Source organism: Mauremys mutica, chromosome 10 (assembly GCF_020497125.1).
Source record: "Mauremys mutica isolate MM-2020 ecotype Southern chromosome 10, ASM2049712v1, whole genome shotgun sequence".
NCBI classification, from domain to species: Eukaryota; Metazoa; Chordata; order Testudines; family Geoemydidae; genus Mauremys; species Mauremys mutica.
In genome coordinates this window covers 38928298-38947143 of record NC_059081.1, presented here as the reverse complement: position 1 = coordinate 38947143, position 18846 = coordinate 38928298, and the positions used below count along the sequence as shown (strand labels likewise).

At 39.6% G+C, this 18846-nt stretch overlaps 1 protein-coding gene and 1 long non-coding RNA gene across 4 annotated transcripts in view; both read left to right on the top strand.

Annotated features, from left to right (window-relative positions):
- The window catches only part of SLC25A12 (solute carrier family 25 member 12), a 95197-nt gene extending 78491 nt beyond the window's left edge, over positions 1–16706 (top strand). For all 3 annotated transcript variants that reach the window (XM_045032381.1, XM_045032380.1, XM_045032377.1), the window contains exons 14-18: positions 8700–8840; positions 11391–11529; positions 14969–15127; positions 15318–15408; positions 16078–16706. In XM_045032381.1, the coding sequence (XP_044888316.1) occupies positions 8700–8840; positions 11391–11529; positions 14969–15127; positions 15318–15408; positions 16078–16273 (726 nt within the window). In that variant the 3' untranslated portion in view covers positions 16274–16706. The remainder of the gene's footprint in view (positions 1–8699; positions 8841–11390; positions 11530–14968; positions 15128–15317; positions 15409–16077) is intronic.
- Positions 16707–18156: 1450 nt separating this feature from the next.
- LOC123378608 overlaps positions 18157–18846 on the top strand; it is a 29759-nt gene continuing 29069 nt past the window's right edge. Inside the window, exon 1 of the long non-coding RNA XR_006582671.1 lies at positions 18157–18241. This is a non-coding gene — a long non-coding RNA (uncharacterized LOC123378608). The remainder of the gene's footprint in view (positions 18242–18846) is intronic.

The following is an 18846-nucleotide window of genomic DNA, read 5'->3' as shown; positions in this document are numbered from 1 at the left end:
GATCTGAGGGAGTTGTTTGTTTAAATTCCTTTATACAAAATTTTAGAGTTATTTTACTCCAACGTTTATCTAAAAGCAGCATGTAAATATACAAATGGAATTTACACTGGAAATGAAGTCTATAATTTGGTAGTTCTTTAAGCAAGCCGTACTTGGTTTGCATTTTTAATGACAATGGACTTTGGTGTTTGTAACTTGGCTAATTTCATTTGTGGGATTTCCCAACATTTGGTAACAGTCTAGAATGTTTAAAGCTGGTTAGGGATCCTTTTGTAGCAGAAAACCCTAATCACTTCCAGCTGGATAGGCTGGCAAGCTGGAATAAAACCTCCTCAGCTTGCCACAAAACCTGGGGCAATAAGGTGGTTGACCTCTGCAAGATTTAAATTCAAAGAAGAAACCCTGAAGGTAGGCTACTTATAGTTGTCCCTGATTAGATTTGGCAGTATGGTACATACCTGAGTCTTCACCTGTCAGTGTACAAAGTTTACTTTCATGGAAATAGGGAAAAGGAGTTGTGATATGTAGCTAGCAAAAATCAACCACAAACGCTAACGTTCTTCTCAAAGGCTCGGTCTTACAAGCAGTATTTGCAGACCGTGTAATTCATTAGGTGTTTTTCTCTCCTGTGATGTGTTAAGTTAAAAGTATTTGCAAAGTATTTGTAATTTCCATCTGGCTGTGAATTCTGATAATAAGATTTACTATGTTTAAATCCTTTTGTACCAAATTGTTTCATATATAATAAAAACTGAATTAAAGGCCATATCTATTTCTGATAAGTAGTTCCCTATCTGAAGGATCTTGATCATATTTTAGAGAACATGTGAAAATTTGAGAGAATGTTTGATTTTCATATAAGGGTTCAAAAATTCAGATGCTCCTCTGAAATTGAGGATTCCCCACATTGCTATCCAAACACAACCCTCTCCTCTAACTGGCTGTCTTCTCAGGAATTATTTTCTTGGTGGACGGGCCACTGGCCTACTATTTCACTCTGGAGTATTATGGTGTGTCTAGTAGTCCTGTTTCTCCCCTTTTGGCATATTTAGGGGAAGATGACATACCTGTTCTGCCCCTCCAATCATTTTTAGGAGGAGCAGACAGCAGGCCACTTGCCCTCACTACAGCTACTTGAGAGATCACATTCTCTTCCTTGTAGCCCCTGTAGGTCACATGATAGCTTACAAATGGGTGACTGCTCTGTCTGCACGGTTGCTTCACGCCATTTCAGCTTCTTTTATTCTTTTCACGAATACTAGTGTTGAATCCAGGACACACTGCTGGCAACTCATTAAAACCTAAAGTAGAAAACTGACAGGATTAGGTGGTTGAAACAATGCCAGTTGATTGTCAGTGCTTCCCTCTACATGTGCAGTACCTTTTCCATATGGATCCTGTTCCAAGCAAGGTAGGGCAGGAGAATTCAAAGTGAGGATATTCAGTAGTTGTGCTGGCTGAAAGTGGAACACTGCTGCAGATGCTTCATGAATCCTATCCTGAACCTTGGTTCCCCACCCTCAATGTGGGTCAGCTTCTGTGAATGTCATCTGCTTCGGGGTACAGCGTGAAGAAGTTCTTCTCACTTCTTTATTAATTGGGAGGGGGGGTGGTTAGTGGGGCTGTTGGATTCTCCCTCATGCCAGACTTATTTGTGATTTCAGGCTGTGTATTTGGGATAGTGGGTTATTTTTATTGTATGACTCTTGAACATTTTGCTGATAGTTTCTTTATAAATGGATTAAATAAATAAAAATTAATTAATTTCTGGAGACCTATAAGTTACAAGCTTTCCTCCTACTCAGCATCATGGGTTTTGCTTTTAGATGAGAATGAGAGAGTCCCATAAGGCTGTACAGTTAAATATTGTCTCTGAAACAATCAGTTCATCAGTCAGGAGGAGAGAGTCCATGTTAAGTCTGTAAAGCCACATGCACATCTCTTGTGCTGTATAAATGCATTGAAAGGACTTTAACAGCCTTTCAGAAACAATGTTTGTGACTTCTGTAAGTTAAACAGGAAAAAGTTGATAGCTCCTAAACAGTGTGGAGACAGTGTGATATTAAAACTTGGGACAGGAATGCATCCAGTCCCACCTGGAGGAGATTTCTGATCTCTGCTGGAGGAAGGAGGAGGAGGATGTGGGGTGTAAGAGATGCAGGAAGCCCAAGGCCCAAATTCTTTCTTTGAAACAGATGTGGAGATTCCACTGTAGCTGTCATATGCATGCATCCAAAGGCCAAATATGGCCCTAAAAATAATTTTTTAAAAACCATTTTGTATATTTTTAACTAAAAAACAAGTATGATATTGTTTAGTCTTGAAACGCTTCTTGGATTTTATTTCAAAAATAGAATTTATTACATTTTCATGTTTTTGTGTGCATTTCCTTCTAGCTTGTCAAGGTAGGCATTTGTCAAATATTTTTTTTTAAAACTAAAGAAGTTACAAAATGTTTAAACAATTGTTTTTAATTATAATTTATATTATGCAGGAAGTATAGAATTAGAGATGATAGTTTACCTTTACTTGTACTGTTGTACATTTTCCACATCTTTGCCTGTTGGAAGTACAAGGAGAGTTAAGGGCAGAGTCAGCTACGATTTGAAATTGCTTTGATTTCTGTTACAATCTTAAACATACGTATTTAAATGTAGAGGGGGTGTATTATTTAGCAGTATTGTAGTAGGCTTACTGTAGGTATATGAACAATGAAAGCCCTGACTTGGGAGTGGAGTGCAAGTTCTTTAAATCAGACTCCTTCATAAACATCAAAGAACATACTCTTATTTTAGTTGGTTGAATGGGGAAATAGTTTTGGTCCAGGATGTGGCAGTTCCAAGTAAGAAGTAAACAAGGGCTTGGAGCAGACATCTCCCCCTTTGTAGCATATGCCTCTGGAGTGGAATTGGAAAGGGCAAGAGGTCTCATGTTGTAGGGTCATTTTGTGTATTTCCTTCAGGCTTTGGCATGTCATGAGGTGTTCGCTGTGGGATCTCAAACTACATCTTTTCTCTCATAACCTTTGCTGTCAATTGTAGTTCCTTCATTTGCTCCTTGTGGAGTTTTTATTTTATGTGACATTAAGGTTAAATAGAAGCTTTTATTATTGTTGTTTCTGATGTGTATGAATAACCTCCATTCAGAAATAAATTTGTCAACTTTTTTTTTAACGTGTCTATTGTAATTTAGGTGCAAAAGGACAATTTTATATTAAAAATAAACCAATTTTAATATTAGTACTTGAATTTCGTTTGAGATATGTATGTCTGTGTGTATATACACACACATGCACACACTGTGTCACACATATAAATAACTAAATAGAAATAGGACTATTTGAAAAAGGAAAAAAGAGGCATGAATATTTGCACAACCAATTTGCAAACAAATACTGAGGATTTACAAGCAGTGCCAGCACTCCACCAATTTCTTGCCATTAACACTTCCTTTCTATCTTTCTGCCTCTTCCGTGCTGTTCCCTATGCCTCATATTACCTCCCTGATCCTATCCAATTTAGTCTCCTCTCTTCCTTATTCCTCAAAATCCTCCTCTTTTCACAATCTTTAAAACAAACAATACATTGATAAAAATAATTTAAAAAATTACAATGCATACACTGCCAAAATGTTAACTTCCGCTTCCCCTGTTTTCTGTAATTGTCCTCTGTCTTGCCTTCCCTCCTTCTTTTGTCATACTCATAAATGATTATGTTCAAGGAACCAATCTGGCAAACCCCTGCTCATGCAAATAGTGCCATTGAATTCAGTGCAACTATTCACATGAGTAAAGTTACTTATGTACCGAAGTGTTTGCAGTATCAGGCCTTAGACTGAAAGAATATTTTGGGAAACGGGTGTCTTGTGGTTATGTCTACACTGTAGTAAGAGATGGGATTGCAACACAAGCTGGCAAATGTGTGCGCTAGCTATAATTTAGCTATCATTGCTAAAAATAGCAGTGAAGAAAATATGGCACAGACTGACAATGTGAGTATGTATCCAGGGTCACCAGCATGCTTGTACAGCTCATGCTGAAGCCTGTGCCACTGTATCTTTATGGCTTTTATTAGCCATTCTAAGTAGATTTAAGCTAGCATGCAATGCAGACATACCCTTACAGACCTGCAGCGGTCCAGGCACACCTATAACACTGGATGAAAAATAAAGTTATGTTGAGAAATCAATGTTTGGGCAAGAGAATTTATTCTTAAAGAGCAGCATTTAAAATGGGTTTTAGTTGTGGTTGTAGTTATTATATTATTATATTCTTTAAAATATTGTGAAACTTCCCAAGTCACTTTTGTGACAAGTGTGCCTGTTATTGGAGTCTGTCAATATCTCGAATACTGTGTGTGCCAAATGTTAATGAGGTTGGTATGATTCATGCACTTTTCAAAATACTGCTTTAATGATGACACATAAGCCTGCGCATGTTAGGGCTCCCCTAGTAGATGTGTTTTATGCAGCTATCTGTGTATCAAAACACACATTTTTAATAGAAAATGGTTAAAGAGTTTTGTGTGAATTAGAGTCTTATTTGTGCAACTCTGTCCCTTCCGAAGCAGGCTTTTGTTGGGATTTAACAGAGACCCAGCCACTTGTGCAGATAGATAGAGAATGTTAATTACAGGAAGATTGGATTTTTTGTAGAAAATAGAAATGTTTATGAATTGGTCTGTTTATGTTTCTGTGCTGGGTGTTAGGCAATGAGGGACAGTTATTTTGCCTGCCCTGCAGGATATTCTAATTTATAGCTGATTAAAAATAAAAACCAGAATTTCATATATGTAAACACAGTATGCACATTTAATGATCAGTTAACAAATTATTGTCTAGCAGAACTGAATTTCTGGTTTCAGCATCTAAATTTGTGGTTTCTTTGAGGATTGTTTTTGTGGTACTGTATATTGCATTATAACGCGAGTATTCTGCCTAAGATTATTGCTACCACAATTATTGAAATAAATGAATGTAGGAAAATCATAAAGTTTTCAAATTGGTTTGTTTAATACAACAAGAAAAATGAATTAGGTTATCATTTAACAGAATTTGCCAGCTGGCAATTTTATAAAATTTGTTTAGATTGAAACTTTGAAATGTTTCTCCTGCAGGGCATCATCCATTGTTTTGTTTTGTTGTTTTAAGTGTGTGTGAGGGGGAGGGAGACTGGAAGGAAGGAAACTAGGTCTGAGAAATGGTGTTGGACAGTAGTGGCATTATTGCACTGAGACAACTTATTGTATATAGTTCATCACAGAGGAGCTGGGGTCAAATTGAGCTGGCCTGTGGGGGCTCAGCAAGTTGGCATTTTCCCTGATGGTTGCATCAAGTGTTCCAGAAACAGAAAAATTGAAAACCTAACTCCTCTGTTTGAGAGAGATCCTTCAAAAAGTTATTCAGAAGTAAACCAATATGATGATGACAAATGGGAAAATATGCCATTAAGATAAATGTGAACTGCCCTTATTTGGGGTCAGGGGTGTTGACTTAAAGCATAATGACCATTTAATTGTCAGGGTTGTCATTCTCCTTTATTGCGAACTTTGATCAGTAGTGAAATAATTTACAGTCTGTGCAGTCTACAGTTGTGATCGGTGGAGGAGTTGATGTTTGATTCCCTCTCTAAATAACAGAAGGGGTGAGTGATAAATGAAGGGTCCTGGGGCTCTGCAGTGTCGTCCTCCCCCTGGTTTGAAGTTGCCCAGATTTGCCAACTATCACACCATATTGCGTGGCCCTTTAATTACACCTGCCTTTGAAGAGAGCTAAGGAGATAGATGTATAGGCCAATATATGGGCGTGTCTAGTGCTTAATTTGTAAAGAAATTATGCTGAGGCTTAAATAGAGGGTGCCGCACAGAGGACGCCATTTTGCAGAGCGTGCTGCTCCCTCGGCTGGCCTGACCTTGCACACACTCTGTGTGCGAGGTCATGTTGCGCAGAAGATGACATTTTGTAGAGTATGCTGCTCCACCCCTGCCAGCATGACTACACATGACAGAAGAGGCTGAGCCCTGACAAACCCCAACACAGATTGCAATTCTGGGTGTGTCGGGATTTGGTTATGAGCAACTGCTTGGCAGGAGGGATGAGTTGGTTGAACTGCGTATTTAGCTTAGTAGTTTTAAATCATTAGTAGGTACTCAAAGCCTGTTTGGGTGCTTTGTAGGAGATAGATAGCTGTCAGAAGAAGCAAGTTCCTGCATTTTTCCACTGTGCTCAGAAAGTGGGAGTTGAATTCCTGGATGATAAAAAAGGAAGCTGTTCAGGGTAGTCTCCCTTTCCTTAGGTGAAGTTTTTGACAGGTTGAGGTGAATGTAAAAGGGCTATGAGGAAGGGATTCAGAGTTTTTAAAATGAGAGGAAAATACTAATTAATGTAAGGCTGGGCTTGTTCAGTGCCATGTGTTTTAAATAAAATTTGTAAATGGTTTTAATAAAAAAAATTAAAGAGGGGGAGAGGAGAGAAAGGAACATTGGGGTAGGCAGTAAAGACAAATTATCCATTTTGTGATGGACCATGCACTTTGCCAGAAGTGAAGGGTGGTACCTACAGCATACCAAAGAGAAGTCTAAACATGTCACTTTCAAGTACATTTACATGCTTCTGGAATAAACTGTCATGTTGAATCAATCTCTCTGTAAAATTTGAGATGCAGCTCTGTGAAAGTCTTAGGCTAAAATGCGGAATCTGTAGAACAGCTCATGCAGCAATAGTGGATGGGAGAAATGAGCAAGATATGGTGCTTCTGCTTTGCTAATAATGTAAAAACAATTTGCCAGCTATTAAATCTGTGTCATGCTCAGGTCAGAGAAATGGATGCCAGTCTGTATCTAGCTATCTGTTTTCCTTTGTAACGAATTTGGAAATATTGGTATGTCTGTTGTTTACATTTATTTATTTAATTTTCCAGATAGAACAATTAAAAGCTCCTCACAAAAAATCTGACCACTCTTCCGATTATTTAAAATTACAACCTCAAATATAAATTTCAGTCAGCTTACTTCCCCCAGCCAGCAGCACTAAATACTAATAACACCTCAACACATTGGCTGGTTTTCATTTATTGAACCCGACTATTATACTGCATATAAAATACAACTGTACAAAAGTTCATAACTTTCAGTTTTGTAGAGTTATGGCAACTAAAATATCCATTTTTCTGAGCTGTCACTGCATATTGTAAACTTCATACATATTCCCCTAGTATTGGTCAATTAAATTTCCCTTTTTAATATTTATTCTTCATCTCTGTGGCAAAACTGTACTTGATATAGACTCTAATTTTGTCAGAATCAGAGCAATTTTCTTTTGTTCCTGGTCTCCTGAGCCTTGGACTGCAGAGCATTACGATTAACTTAACCTGATATCTTATATGGATGAAAGTTGATAAACTTTTAGGTATTAATGTGGCTGTTTAGAAAAATGAATGTCCGAGGGAGAAGAAAAATTGAATGAATTGCTGTAATAGAAATCACAAACTCATACAGAACCATTGTAATCTGCCTTTGTTTCTAAGTTTCAATTTACTTTAAAAAGCACATGTTTTTATGCAGAAGAATGGGAGACTTCAGGACAGGGATTTTACTGAGTGTGTTCCATATTGCAGATACATCATGTAATAGGGCCTTGTTGTCTCTCAGTGCAGGGCTGGCTCTGGCTTTTTTGCCGCCCCAAGCAACAACAACAAAAAAGGGGGGAGGGGGCCCCGCCGGAGCGGCAAAGCAGGGGAAAAAACAAAAACAAAACCACAGCGGGGCCAGAGCGGCAAAGCGGGGTGGGGTGGGGTGGGGGGACAAAAAAACGGCGGGGCTGGAATGGCAAAGGGGGAGGGGGAAAACTGCAGCACAGCCGGAGCAGCAATGCAGGGGGAAAAAACAACAACATAAAACACGGTGGGGCTGGAGCAGTAAAGGTGGGGGGAACAGGGAGCTGGAGCGGCAAAGCAGGTGAAGAAAAGAAAAAGAAAACACGGTGCAGCCACAGCGGCAAAGCGGGGGGGGGGGGACAAAAAAACGGCGCAGCTGGAATGGCAAAGCAGGGAAGAAAACAAACAAACCTGCAGCACAGCCGGAGCGGTGAAGCAGGGTGGGGGGAAAACAAAAACACCTGCACGGCTGGAGCGGCAAAGCAGGTGAAAAAAAAACAACCTGCTGCGCGGCTGGAGCGGCAAAGCGGGGGTGGGGGAACGGCAAAGCAGGGGAGAACAAAACAAAAACCCTACAGGGCGGCCAGAGCCAGGGGACTCCCTGTGCTGCAGAGTGCGGCCCGGTCTAATGGGGAGGGAGCGGGGGGGGGGAGAGAGAGCAGGGGGGCAGCCAGGGCTTCAGGGGGGCGCTCACCAGCTCCGCGCCTCCTGCCGGGAGGGCTCCGAGCTGCAGCTGCTCCGGTCGGCGGGGAGGGAAGGATGTGGGCTGCCCTGCCGGGCTTGCTGCAGGGCGCTCCCCTCCTTTGCCCCCTACAGGGCGGCCAGAGCAGCAAAAAAAAAAAAAAAAAAAGCGTCAGTGCCGCCCTAGGATTGGGCGGATGCCGCCCCCTAGAATCTGCCGCCCCAAGCATCAGCTTGCTCAGCTGGTGCCTGGAGCCGGCCCTGTTTCAGTGGGAGCCAAAGGTGCTCAGCACCTTGCAGGAGTGGACTCTTATTGGTGTGATATAATGATAGAATTCACTGCAACTCATTTTCTCTGGTCTTGCAGGCAGGAGGTTCACAGGTCATCTTCACTAATCCATTAGAGATTGTAAAGATTCGGTTGCAGGTAGCAGGAGAAATCACTACAGGACCCAGAGTCAGTGCCCTTACTGTTCTAAAAGACCTGGGGATTTTCGGTCTTTATAAGGTATGTATTTGAGCATTCCTGGAACACCACTTTTAAACCATTTTATGCTAAATTTAAAAGAACTTTTAAAACAAAAACTTTGTTGTGAAACAAAGAAATCTTTTCAAATTTAAAAATAATCTCTTCCTGCAAGGCAGCCCACTGGTAGAAAAGTGTGTGTGGGGGGGAAACACATTTAGCCCTGGTCTACATTACAGAGTTAGTTCAATGTAGGACAGCTTACATTGACTTAAATCTGTAAGTGTCTACAGTAAAATGCAGCTGCCACTGATGTAACTTTCCCACTACACCAACTTAATAACTCCACCTCCATGAGAGGCATAGCAGTTAAGTCCATGTAATTAGGTCGACGCAGTGTCAGTGTAGACTCTGTGGTGTTACATCAACTTTTGTTGCCTTTCAGGAGCCATCCCACAGTGCCCACACAGACAGTTAAATTGGTGCCACTGCTCCTGGTGAGGATGCACACTACCGACACACGGAACGTAGTGTGGACATGCAAAAGCAGTTTAATACTGCAGTGACTGCACATCAACATAACTTAGGTCAACTTAATTTTGTAGTGTAGACTTGCCCTTATACTCATATTAGTGGAAGTGGGATACATAAAAATACACCCTGTTCTATCCTTTGGGCTTTTATATCAGGCTGCAGGGAGTTCTGTACTGCAGACTTGCTGGCTTCTGACATGGATCATTTCATTTGGAGGCTTTTGTGAAAAGTTTCTTTTGTGTTTGTTTAGGAGCCCAAATGTCTTACATTTATTTTGAATCTCAGTTATCTCTATTGTTATCTTCACAGCAGCATCCTCTTTTTGTCTTAATAATTTGGCAGCAGTGAAACAGTAGTAGAATTTAGTAGGATTCAGATCTTTAAGAAGTTAAGTGGTGGGATTTGTCAATAATGAATTCCATTTAAAAAAAAATCCCGTACTGTACTTTACCAGAATGCCAGTCAACAGATTCCTTCCCCGCAGGTATACTTACTACCATCATTACAGATCAGATGTAATAGTGCAGAAGCGATTAGTTTTCTTAAACAAGGAAGAGTATTTCTTCCTGTATCCTTTGCCAGTGCAAGGAGTAATACGTAAATTCAACAGCTATAGGCAGCTGTGCACTTCCAAAATATTGGTTTAGCTGATTTATTTATGGAGCTATGTAGCACCGTAAAAATGTGTAAATTTGCCTCCATAGCTCCAATTTTCTTCTGAATTCACTAGATTAGATTCACACAGCTATAATGTTTCCTTAAATATCATCGATGTTTTGGTACATGGGGCAAAATTTTAGTGCGGTAATCATTTTTGTGTGTGGTGGCAAGAAAGGTGATTCTATTACAAATTTTATCTTTCTTTAAAATTGCACAGTCATCTCAAGGAGGTTTAGGAGAATTAAGTTAAAGAAAAAAAGAATACAAAGCTCAGTGGAGTAAATACCAAAAGGGGACTGGTTTTAAAACATGTAATCACGGTGAGTGAAATTCATCCAAGCATAGAGTGTCTCTCCACAAGACCATCCATACCACTTAAGCCCCACAGATCCCCTGCAGAGGGCTCTCTGTCTGTTCCAAATAAGTCAGCGTGGAAGGGAACTTTTAGAAATGTGCGACCTCCCAAGGCCCTGGAATCACTCTTATGTGGCCCATGGCCCAGAGCCTCTTATGTAGGGAACCCAGAGAGTCAGTGGCCACTATTCTGGCACAGAGTGGACTGGAGTGGTGGGTGGAGGAGACAGTTTTGCAGCCTCCATGGCTCACCCTCAGGGTGAGCTCTGTGCAGCAGGAGGTAATTCACCCAGTATCAGACAAATAACATGACATATTTTAACAGCACCTCCACAGCTATTGTACCATGTGTCACGAGGGAATCTCTTTAGTTTGATTTTAGGCCTTGTATGCCAAGTTTTAACCAAGAATTACTTTTTTCCTGGCAAGAGAGTCATTCAAGTTCCCCATCCTTTGTCTCCGTATTACTTTCCCATGCTTTAGAGTTTCCATGTTGTGGCAACTTTCCCATGGGGAAAGAGGGCAAAGTGTGCTAGCCCTGCAGTGCAGTTTTTTCTGGCAGCCAGAGAGGGTCAGTGGAGATGCTCACTAATGCTCTCAGCTTCCTGTGGAGCAAGTGGCGAGCAAGGGCCCCAGTCAAATCTTTTGTGTGGCGGCACATTCCCTGTCACCAGGCCAGCAGGATCAGCTAAGAGAAGGTTTTTTGCAGGCTAAATTCTCGTGTACATTTCTATACGACAAACTATCTATCTAAGGTTTGATGGCAGGCCCTTAATTGTCAAGTGTCACTCTTGCTAAAGTTAGAAACGAACACTGAAGCTGAGAGCTGACCATCGAATGACTAACTGTGCTCTGAAACCTGTGCTTCTTTTGATGTTCAAATCTCCATACTACATTCCCTAAGACATTATATTGCATTTACTAGTTACCTGGTAGATCCCCTTGGCTCAGTCTATACCCAGTGGCCTGGGGCTGCCAGCCAGCCTTTAATTCTAACTCTATTTCTATAACTTGTTTGTATTATGTTTCCTTTTTGTGTGACAGGGTGCCAAAGCATGTTTCCTCCGAGACATTCCCTTTTCTGCAATCTATTTTCCTGTTTATGCTCACAGTAAACTGATGCTTGCTGATGAAAATGGCCACGTGAGAGGGCTTAATCTCCTTACAGCTGGTGCCATTGCAGGTAACTTCTCAATATGTTTTTTAGAAAGAAGCTTTTTCCCCATAATAGATAATATTTAATATTCGTTCATCAGTCCCATATGAATGGTAGTATGCCATTGTATCTGATTTAATCTAAATTTGATCACTTTTATCCTTGGTGGGAGGTAGTGTAATTTTGATGAGAGCTAATTACATTTGCATAATGTGGATAAACAGCTTAATGCAGCTCAGCAACTTGTAGCCAAATTTGATCTGTCTGTCTCAATGGGGTTTTAGTTACTAGGCTCTCTGACTTGAAGGCTAATTTGAATCTTTGATGAACTTATACTGAGAAGAATTAAAAAGAAAATGATTCATCTAGCTTAGGGCTCCTAAACAACTGGGGAAGAAACTTTCAGTTCAAAGGTAAATGCCAAAATAAAGATTTGAAGGTGCCTTACTGTTTAGTAAGGAGACAGGAGTGAAAATAACATACTCTTCATGTTTTTTTAAAGAATTTCTAATCAAGATTTCCCTTGTAATGATAGTAGGACAAACTCACCCCACACACATGAAGTTAGTGTTTAGAAATTACTTCTGTAGCCTTTTATTTTATTTAAAGTGAATTTTGTAATGTGGTATTACACCACCATGGGTTCGACTCAGCTGGTTACAGTTTCAGGCTTAACAGTAAAAGTCACCTCTGCTACTTGCTTCAGATTTAGAGTCTCTAGGAACACACAAAGACCCAGAGTAGAGACCACACATACATTTATAAGTACAATGTCTAGTCTGTTTGACAAGTTTTTATTAAAATTACAATCAAAGTTATGATTACCTAAGCACATAGAAATTCTATACAGACCTATGCACAAGTTACTTATATAGTTATACTCACATGCTCCTAGATAGTGTTAGAGTCTGATGGGTCTCTCATGGATTGATTATCAGTAAAAGGATGGTTCCTGCTGGAGTTTCCCGTGGGGAGCCCAATTTTCCTAATCTGGGCACCCTCTTTTTATAATGTGATTCTGACTATACCTCATTAGTATTTATGCACATAGTGCACCCCGCGGTTAGGGCATGTGTTAGAAAAATGTGACTACTGAGCATCTTATAAGCAAAAAATTACTCTTACAGTTAATTTTTTGCAGTATCACCCATTGGTACATCTTTTCTGGTCATCTTGTGGCATAGGGTCATTCTTTGGTCCCTTACTTTTGTCAAGCATTTCTTAAGCCTCTGGCCTAGTGTGGCTAAGCTAAAATCTTACAGGCCTCAGCCTGTTGGCCTTACATTGCAACCCGACTTACTTAAATATCTAATATATAATTATCCCTTCTAAGTACTGATCAATCTTATATTTCTATAATCTAACTCTGTTTAGCATACAGTGATTATATGTAACGTAACATAATCACAACATTACCCAATGAATATACAATAAACTTAAATCATTGGCTACACTTGGAATGAACAAAACTGGTAACTGGTCTTTTGGTAATAATGGCCTTTTATCTCAATCAGTAGTATACGAACATTAGGCCCAAAAGTGATGGGGGTGAGTAGGCTAAAAATGCACTGCTAGACATACTAGGCCAAATTCTCTTTTGCACCCAGTATCTGCTGTGTGTAACACAAGTGAGGTAGAATGCAGAGGAGGTGTTTGCAATTCCTTGATTCTGGGCCCATTTGGGGCTGGCCTATGTGTAGTTTATTAGACCAACCTTGGAGCTATCCAGGGATCACTAGAGCTGCCACCTAATCTGGAGCTGGCGTAAGACCTGGTTGGCCTGTTCTTTCCCAGTTGGGTATGCCCCCATGGCTGTGGGTTATCCAGCAGAGGAGGTGAGACAGTTTTCTGGGCCCTTTTGCTCTTGAATGGCACAAAGGGCCCAGAAATGGGAAGAAAATCTGTTCCATTGTGTTCATTGAACTACTGAAAAATACACCGTGAGGTCTAGTATCCTATAATAAGACTTGCCATTTGAGTTTTTTAACCACAGCTTAGTTCATTAATGTTTATCAGGTACTTGGATATTAATGCGAAGAGCTCAATAGAAATGGCTATAAATCTTGTACGAGATATAAAATTTAGCCTACAAGAATCCCTCTTTCTGAGTTGCAAATTCATTTTACAGTTTAACGAGAATGCATCAGATAAGCATAACTGAGAAGAACATTGTGTGTACACATGTGGCTTCAAAGAAAGTTTGTAGGGTTGTAATAGTGCATAGTTAGCTTTAGCAAATAGATTGGCTTTGCTGCTCCTGTTCCAATGTAAAACCTACTGACTTGATCAGCAGGATGTTTGGGAAGGTTTACTGTAACTTTGTTAAATTTCTGACCTGTCAACTTGATAAATCTCCCTTAAGTGCTATGTAGACAACTGTTATGCTGGTTTTTTAATTGTATTGAAATCAATAGTAACAATTCAATCAAGGCTGAAAATGAACATTTAAGTTCCAAGCTGGAAGGGAATTCTTGTTTTTGGTTAAGTGATTGAAATGAGTCAATATACATTATATTAAAAATGAGAGTTGGATTTTTACATCTACATTTTATAAATATTCTAACATCATCCATTATTGTGCCTTCAGGAGAGTACTTTACCTGCACAGTTTCCCTTTCATTTGAATAAGAAACCGGTGGTGGGGTACTGTTACTGTACCATCACTGATGGCTGTTACCATACTGTGTGCCAAAAATGCCTTTATTGTCAACCTTTCTTTATAGTTTACTTTTTAAATAGACTTGTGTTCTGCTAATGAACTGGCCAAAGAGCACCACAGAAATGTCACTGTAGAATAGATGGCCTCTAAATGATCACTTTGCATATTTACACCTTTAAACAAATGGATCTGTGAAGGATTGGAATGTTAGTACTTGAGAGGTTTGCAGAGCAGTTAATCAGCTATACTGTTACAAAGTACTTGGTACATACAATAGGTGAGTAGAAATATTAATATTCACAAAGCACAGTAAGGCTGACAGAGCTCCTAGAATCAGCTGAGAGCACTACTAATTTGTGTCAAGAATATTTAATCCCTTATATTGAGAGAGAGAGAGTTTTAACTATTTATACTTGGAAATATTTGCTTCGCTCTTTAAACAAGGAAAAATAAAAGGTATTTGAAATGACTGATAATAAAACTCAAAGGGGAGCTCTTGAGAGAATTGTTCTGTTAATATCGTTGCATAATTTTTGCAGTTCTCTTGGCTGTATTTTCATTTATATTTTTCTTTAGCATCTGTCATAAAATTAGCTTTGTGATTTAGAAGGATCGTGCTACGCTAGCTGCAGGAAAAGTCTACTTTGAATACTTTACGTTAGTACCAGGTGTGTGTGGGTTTACATTTTTAATAAGCTTTGATTTCACAAAAAGATTAACGTTTGCAGCTATGTTCTTTGTCATTAGAAATATTTCTATCTTTTACAAGATACTTTGTGTAAATTAAATGCTGTTTTCTTCTAAAAGGTGTGCCTGCTGCTTCCTTGGTAACCCCTGCTGATGTCATCAAGACAAGACTGCAAGTGGCAGCTCGCGCTGGTCAGACAACATACAGTGGAGTTATTGACTGTTTTAGAAAGATACTTAGAGAAGAAGGCCCTTCGGCTTTTTGGAAGGGAGCTTTAGGTAGGAAATTTTCTTTAGATTTAAAGTCCTGCACATTTTTTCTATGTTATTTTACTCAGGATTACTCCCAGCAATAAAGTTTGCAGGGTTGGGCCCTGGTATTGTAGTGCACGGGTTCATTTGAAATTCTCAGACCATCTTTCTTGATCTAACGTTGCTGTATTACAGTATTATTTGTACTATTCAACAGCTCGAGTGTTCAGATCTTCACCTCAGTTTGGTGTTACGTTAGTGACCTATGAACTTCTGCAGCGATGGTTCTATGTTGATTTTGGTGGAATGTAAGTGCAAACATTTGCTCACTAACATGCAAAGTGGGTCTGCCAAGTTAGAATTCAGACAGAGCCTTCAGAGAACTATATGCAAAGAAAATGTTGAAACAGATGTAGTTAAACTTAATGATATTTATTAACTGTAAATCAAAGTGCCAGAATTTTGTTTTAATTGTACCCTGCACACACACACACACACACACTTATATTACCAGTAACATCTTTAGGTGTTAAAACTGAAAGAGCTTAAACAAATCAATTTGACTTGATTTGTATACTATTTCACTGTCTAAGCAACATGAAGTATGTCAGTTTCACTTTTTTTAATGCACTGCACAAAACTGCTGTATTTGGGTTTCCTACACTGCAAGATGATGATTAAATCCCCCTCAAACTGTTTTCATTAAAATCATTTAAACATTTTTTTTCATTAAAATATTTCTGTTCTAAAATATCCAGAAACTAAATTTTAGCCTGAACTACTTGATAGTGGCCTTTAAAGCAAGCTTCCTTTATTTTAAAAGCTAATCAGAATAATTAACTCCTAACTATGTTGATTTATATGTTGTAGACAGATGATCATTTTTAGTATTGGCTTACTATAGATTCTGCTCTGTTACTCTGGTGCAGGAGAAACATTTTAAATAAGCAACCTTTTCTTTTTTTCTTCTCAAACAGCAAACCGTCTGGATCAGAACCTACCCCAAAATCTCGAATCTCAGACCTTCCTCCTGTTAATCCTGACCACATAGGTGGATACAGACTTGCTACAGCTACATTTGCTGGCATAGAAAACAAGTTTGGGCTTTATCTTCCAAAATTTCGATCTCCTGAGGTTGTTTCAGTTCTACCAAAAGTAGCAGCTGAATCCTGAGATGACCTTCCAGCCTAGTATAATAAGGCCATGGGGAAAAAAAAGTTTGAGAGCAGTACTGTATCTATCTAGTCAGCTGCATGTTGCTCTTGCTGAACTGAGAATTCAAGTCAAATCACTCCTTTCTATATGATATACAACATGCATTTATTTGTTTCTAAATTAATCATTTGCACACAAGAAACGGATTGAAGCTTTAGTTCTGCATTGATTTCTTTTTCCTAACCAGTGGCATGAACCAGTAACCTTGACTTGGCTTTGCACAGCTTGCACTTAATGTTACTGTACATATTGTACATCTTTGTACAGAGACATCATGGCATCTATACACGATTACATTTATATAATAGGTATGTGGTTCTAAGCAGTTTGAAATGTACAGAATGTTTTGAAGGTGTTTTTATTAAGAATCATGTGACAATAAAATATATTTAAAGTCATTTCATTTTCTTATATTTGTGTAATTTATAAAAATAAACCATCAGATATTTGGTGTATTTAGTCATAGATTTTTAAGGCCAGAAAGGGACCATTATCGTGTAGCGTGACTTGCCTTAGGGAATAAATCAAGGTATTAGCTAATAAAGGCAAAAGCATAAAGATGCAGTGCTGATAGGAAGTTACCCACAGTAATGGTGGGTGTGTATGTTGGGAGGAGTGCTTGGAAACTGTAGGGATTACCCAGAAACTCACGGTAATGCTAACTAGTAACTTTTTAGTAATTCTGAATTCCAGCATCTCACATTTAAATTTAGTGAGATTGTATTTACCAGTTCGTGAGCACTCTGAATACATTTATCCTGTAAATGTACATATCTGAATAGCAAGTAAAATAAGTCCAGGGTTTAGTTTGAGCATATTCCGATGAAATAATTGCCAGGATATGCACTGCTAGTTTGCCAGCAAGTCCCAAAAGTAATTAAGTAATAAAAGGCCTTGGCCTAACTCATCTGTTGTGTTCAGTGGAATGGCCTAGAGATAAATTTGGCTCCTTGTGTAGTCTAGGAAATCTTATCACCCAGAGGTTGGATTGGTGAATATTCAGATCTCCTGAACTCTGATGTAATCTCTTTTTGTTTAAAAGACACAGCTTCCATTTTATTATGATTGTGCTTTCACTAGTAGTGCAAAGTTTGTATTAATGTGCAGCATGGGGAAATCGTATCCCTGCTGCCTGGAGGTTAACATCTGATCTGCAGCGCTGTGTGAATGTGTGCAAACATCTCTGAGTACAGCCTTGCAGACTTACAAAGCTGCTCTATATTCTGCACAGGAGGTTCCTGTAGCTTTAGAAGAATGACTTCTGACAGCTCTGGGAGCTGCAAGCCCTCCTGGCTTTGTGGGCTTGAAGTATATAAGAATTAATCCACTTTGAAATACTTGCTCAGGGAGGAGCTAAGTTCCTTTTTGGTAGGAGGAACACAAGTTGGGGAAAGTTAATTGTTTTGCAAAATCTCTTAAGTTCCAGAAAAAATAAAATGAAGGCACCTAGTTGAGTTCCAAAGAAGGGGTGCTGTACTCTCAGAAGATTTCCAGGTATTTTGAAGAAAAAATTATGTAGAACTTTTGCCTCAAATTTGCTAAATTAAAAGCCCTTTTTGACTGTCAGGTAATTTGCTTTTGGAACAATGCAAATGCAAAATTCCAGCCTGACTCACAGGAAAAACCAGGAGTCCCTGCTCACAGTTGTAATCTATCACCCTACTGTCATAGGATAGCTGGTCCCTGTAAGCAGAGCAGCACCAGTGCCCCTGTATCAGAGCAGGTGGGCCCAGTTGAGCCAATTAAAGGAGGCAGGGCTACACCTGGGGCTGTAACAGCCTGTCAGAGGAGTAATGATTGGGACAGGCTGTACCTGGCACTACAGAAGAGTGGAGTTAACTCCTGTGGTGGAGCTATGGAGCTGGCTGAATGAGGACTGGCTGAGCAGGGAGCTGGCTGGATCTGGGAAGGAGAGGTTGGATAAAGGTGAGCAGAAGGACTATTTTCTGTTTGTTTGGCTTATGTTTGGACAATAAACCTATTTAAAGGAGACTGGGTCTGATGGTGTGTGCCGTGGTAACCTGGGGAGAAGCCCTGCTGTGCCTTGCCTACAAACTGACTTGGGTGGGGACTGCTAAATTAATGCCAAGTTAATGGCTTAATTCCATGTTCTGGGGTTAAGAACTGCAGTAAAATACCAAATGCAGGTAAAATGGCTCCTGAGCTCAATCCAGTTGCCACTTAATCTCAGGCAGCTATACCTCTACCCCGATATAACATGAATTCGGATATAACACGGTAAAGCAGCGCTCAGGGGGCAGCTGCGCACTCTGGTGGATCAAAGCAAGTTCAATATAACTTTCAACTATAACACAATAAGATTTTTTGGCTCCCAAGGACAGTGTTATATCGGGGTAGAGGTGTATGTTAATTGCAATAGGTGACAGTGAAAGGTTTGCAATTCCTTAGGAAACTGTTAAGGAAATGTAATACTGAGAAGAGAGAGCTGTTGATTCCAAAAGATAGGCATTGGCCAGGTTTTTATAAGCAGGGTAGAAAACTACCTAGCCTACAACTTCAGTTTCAGACAC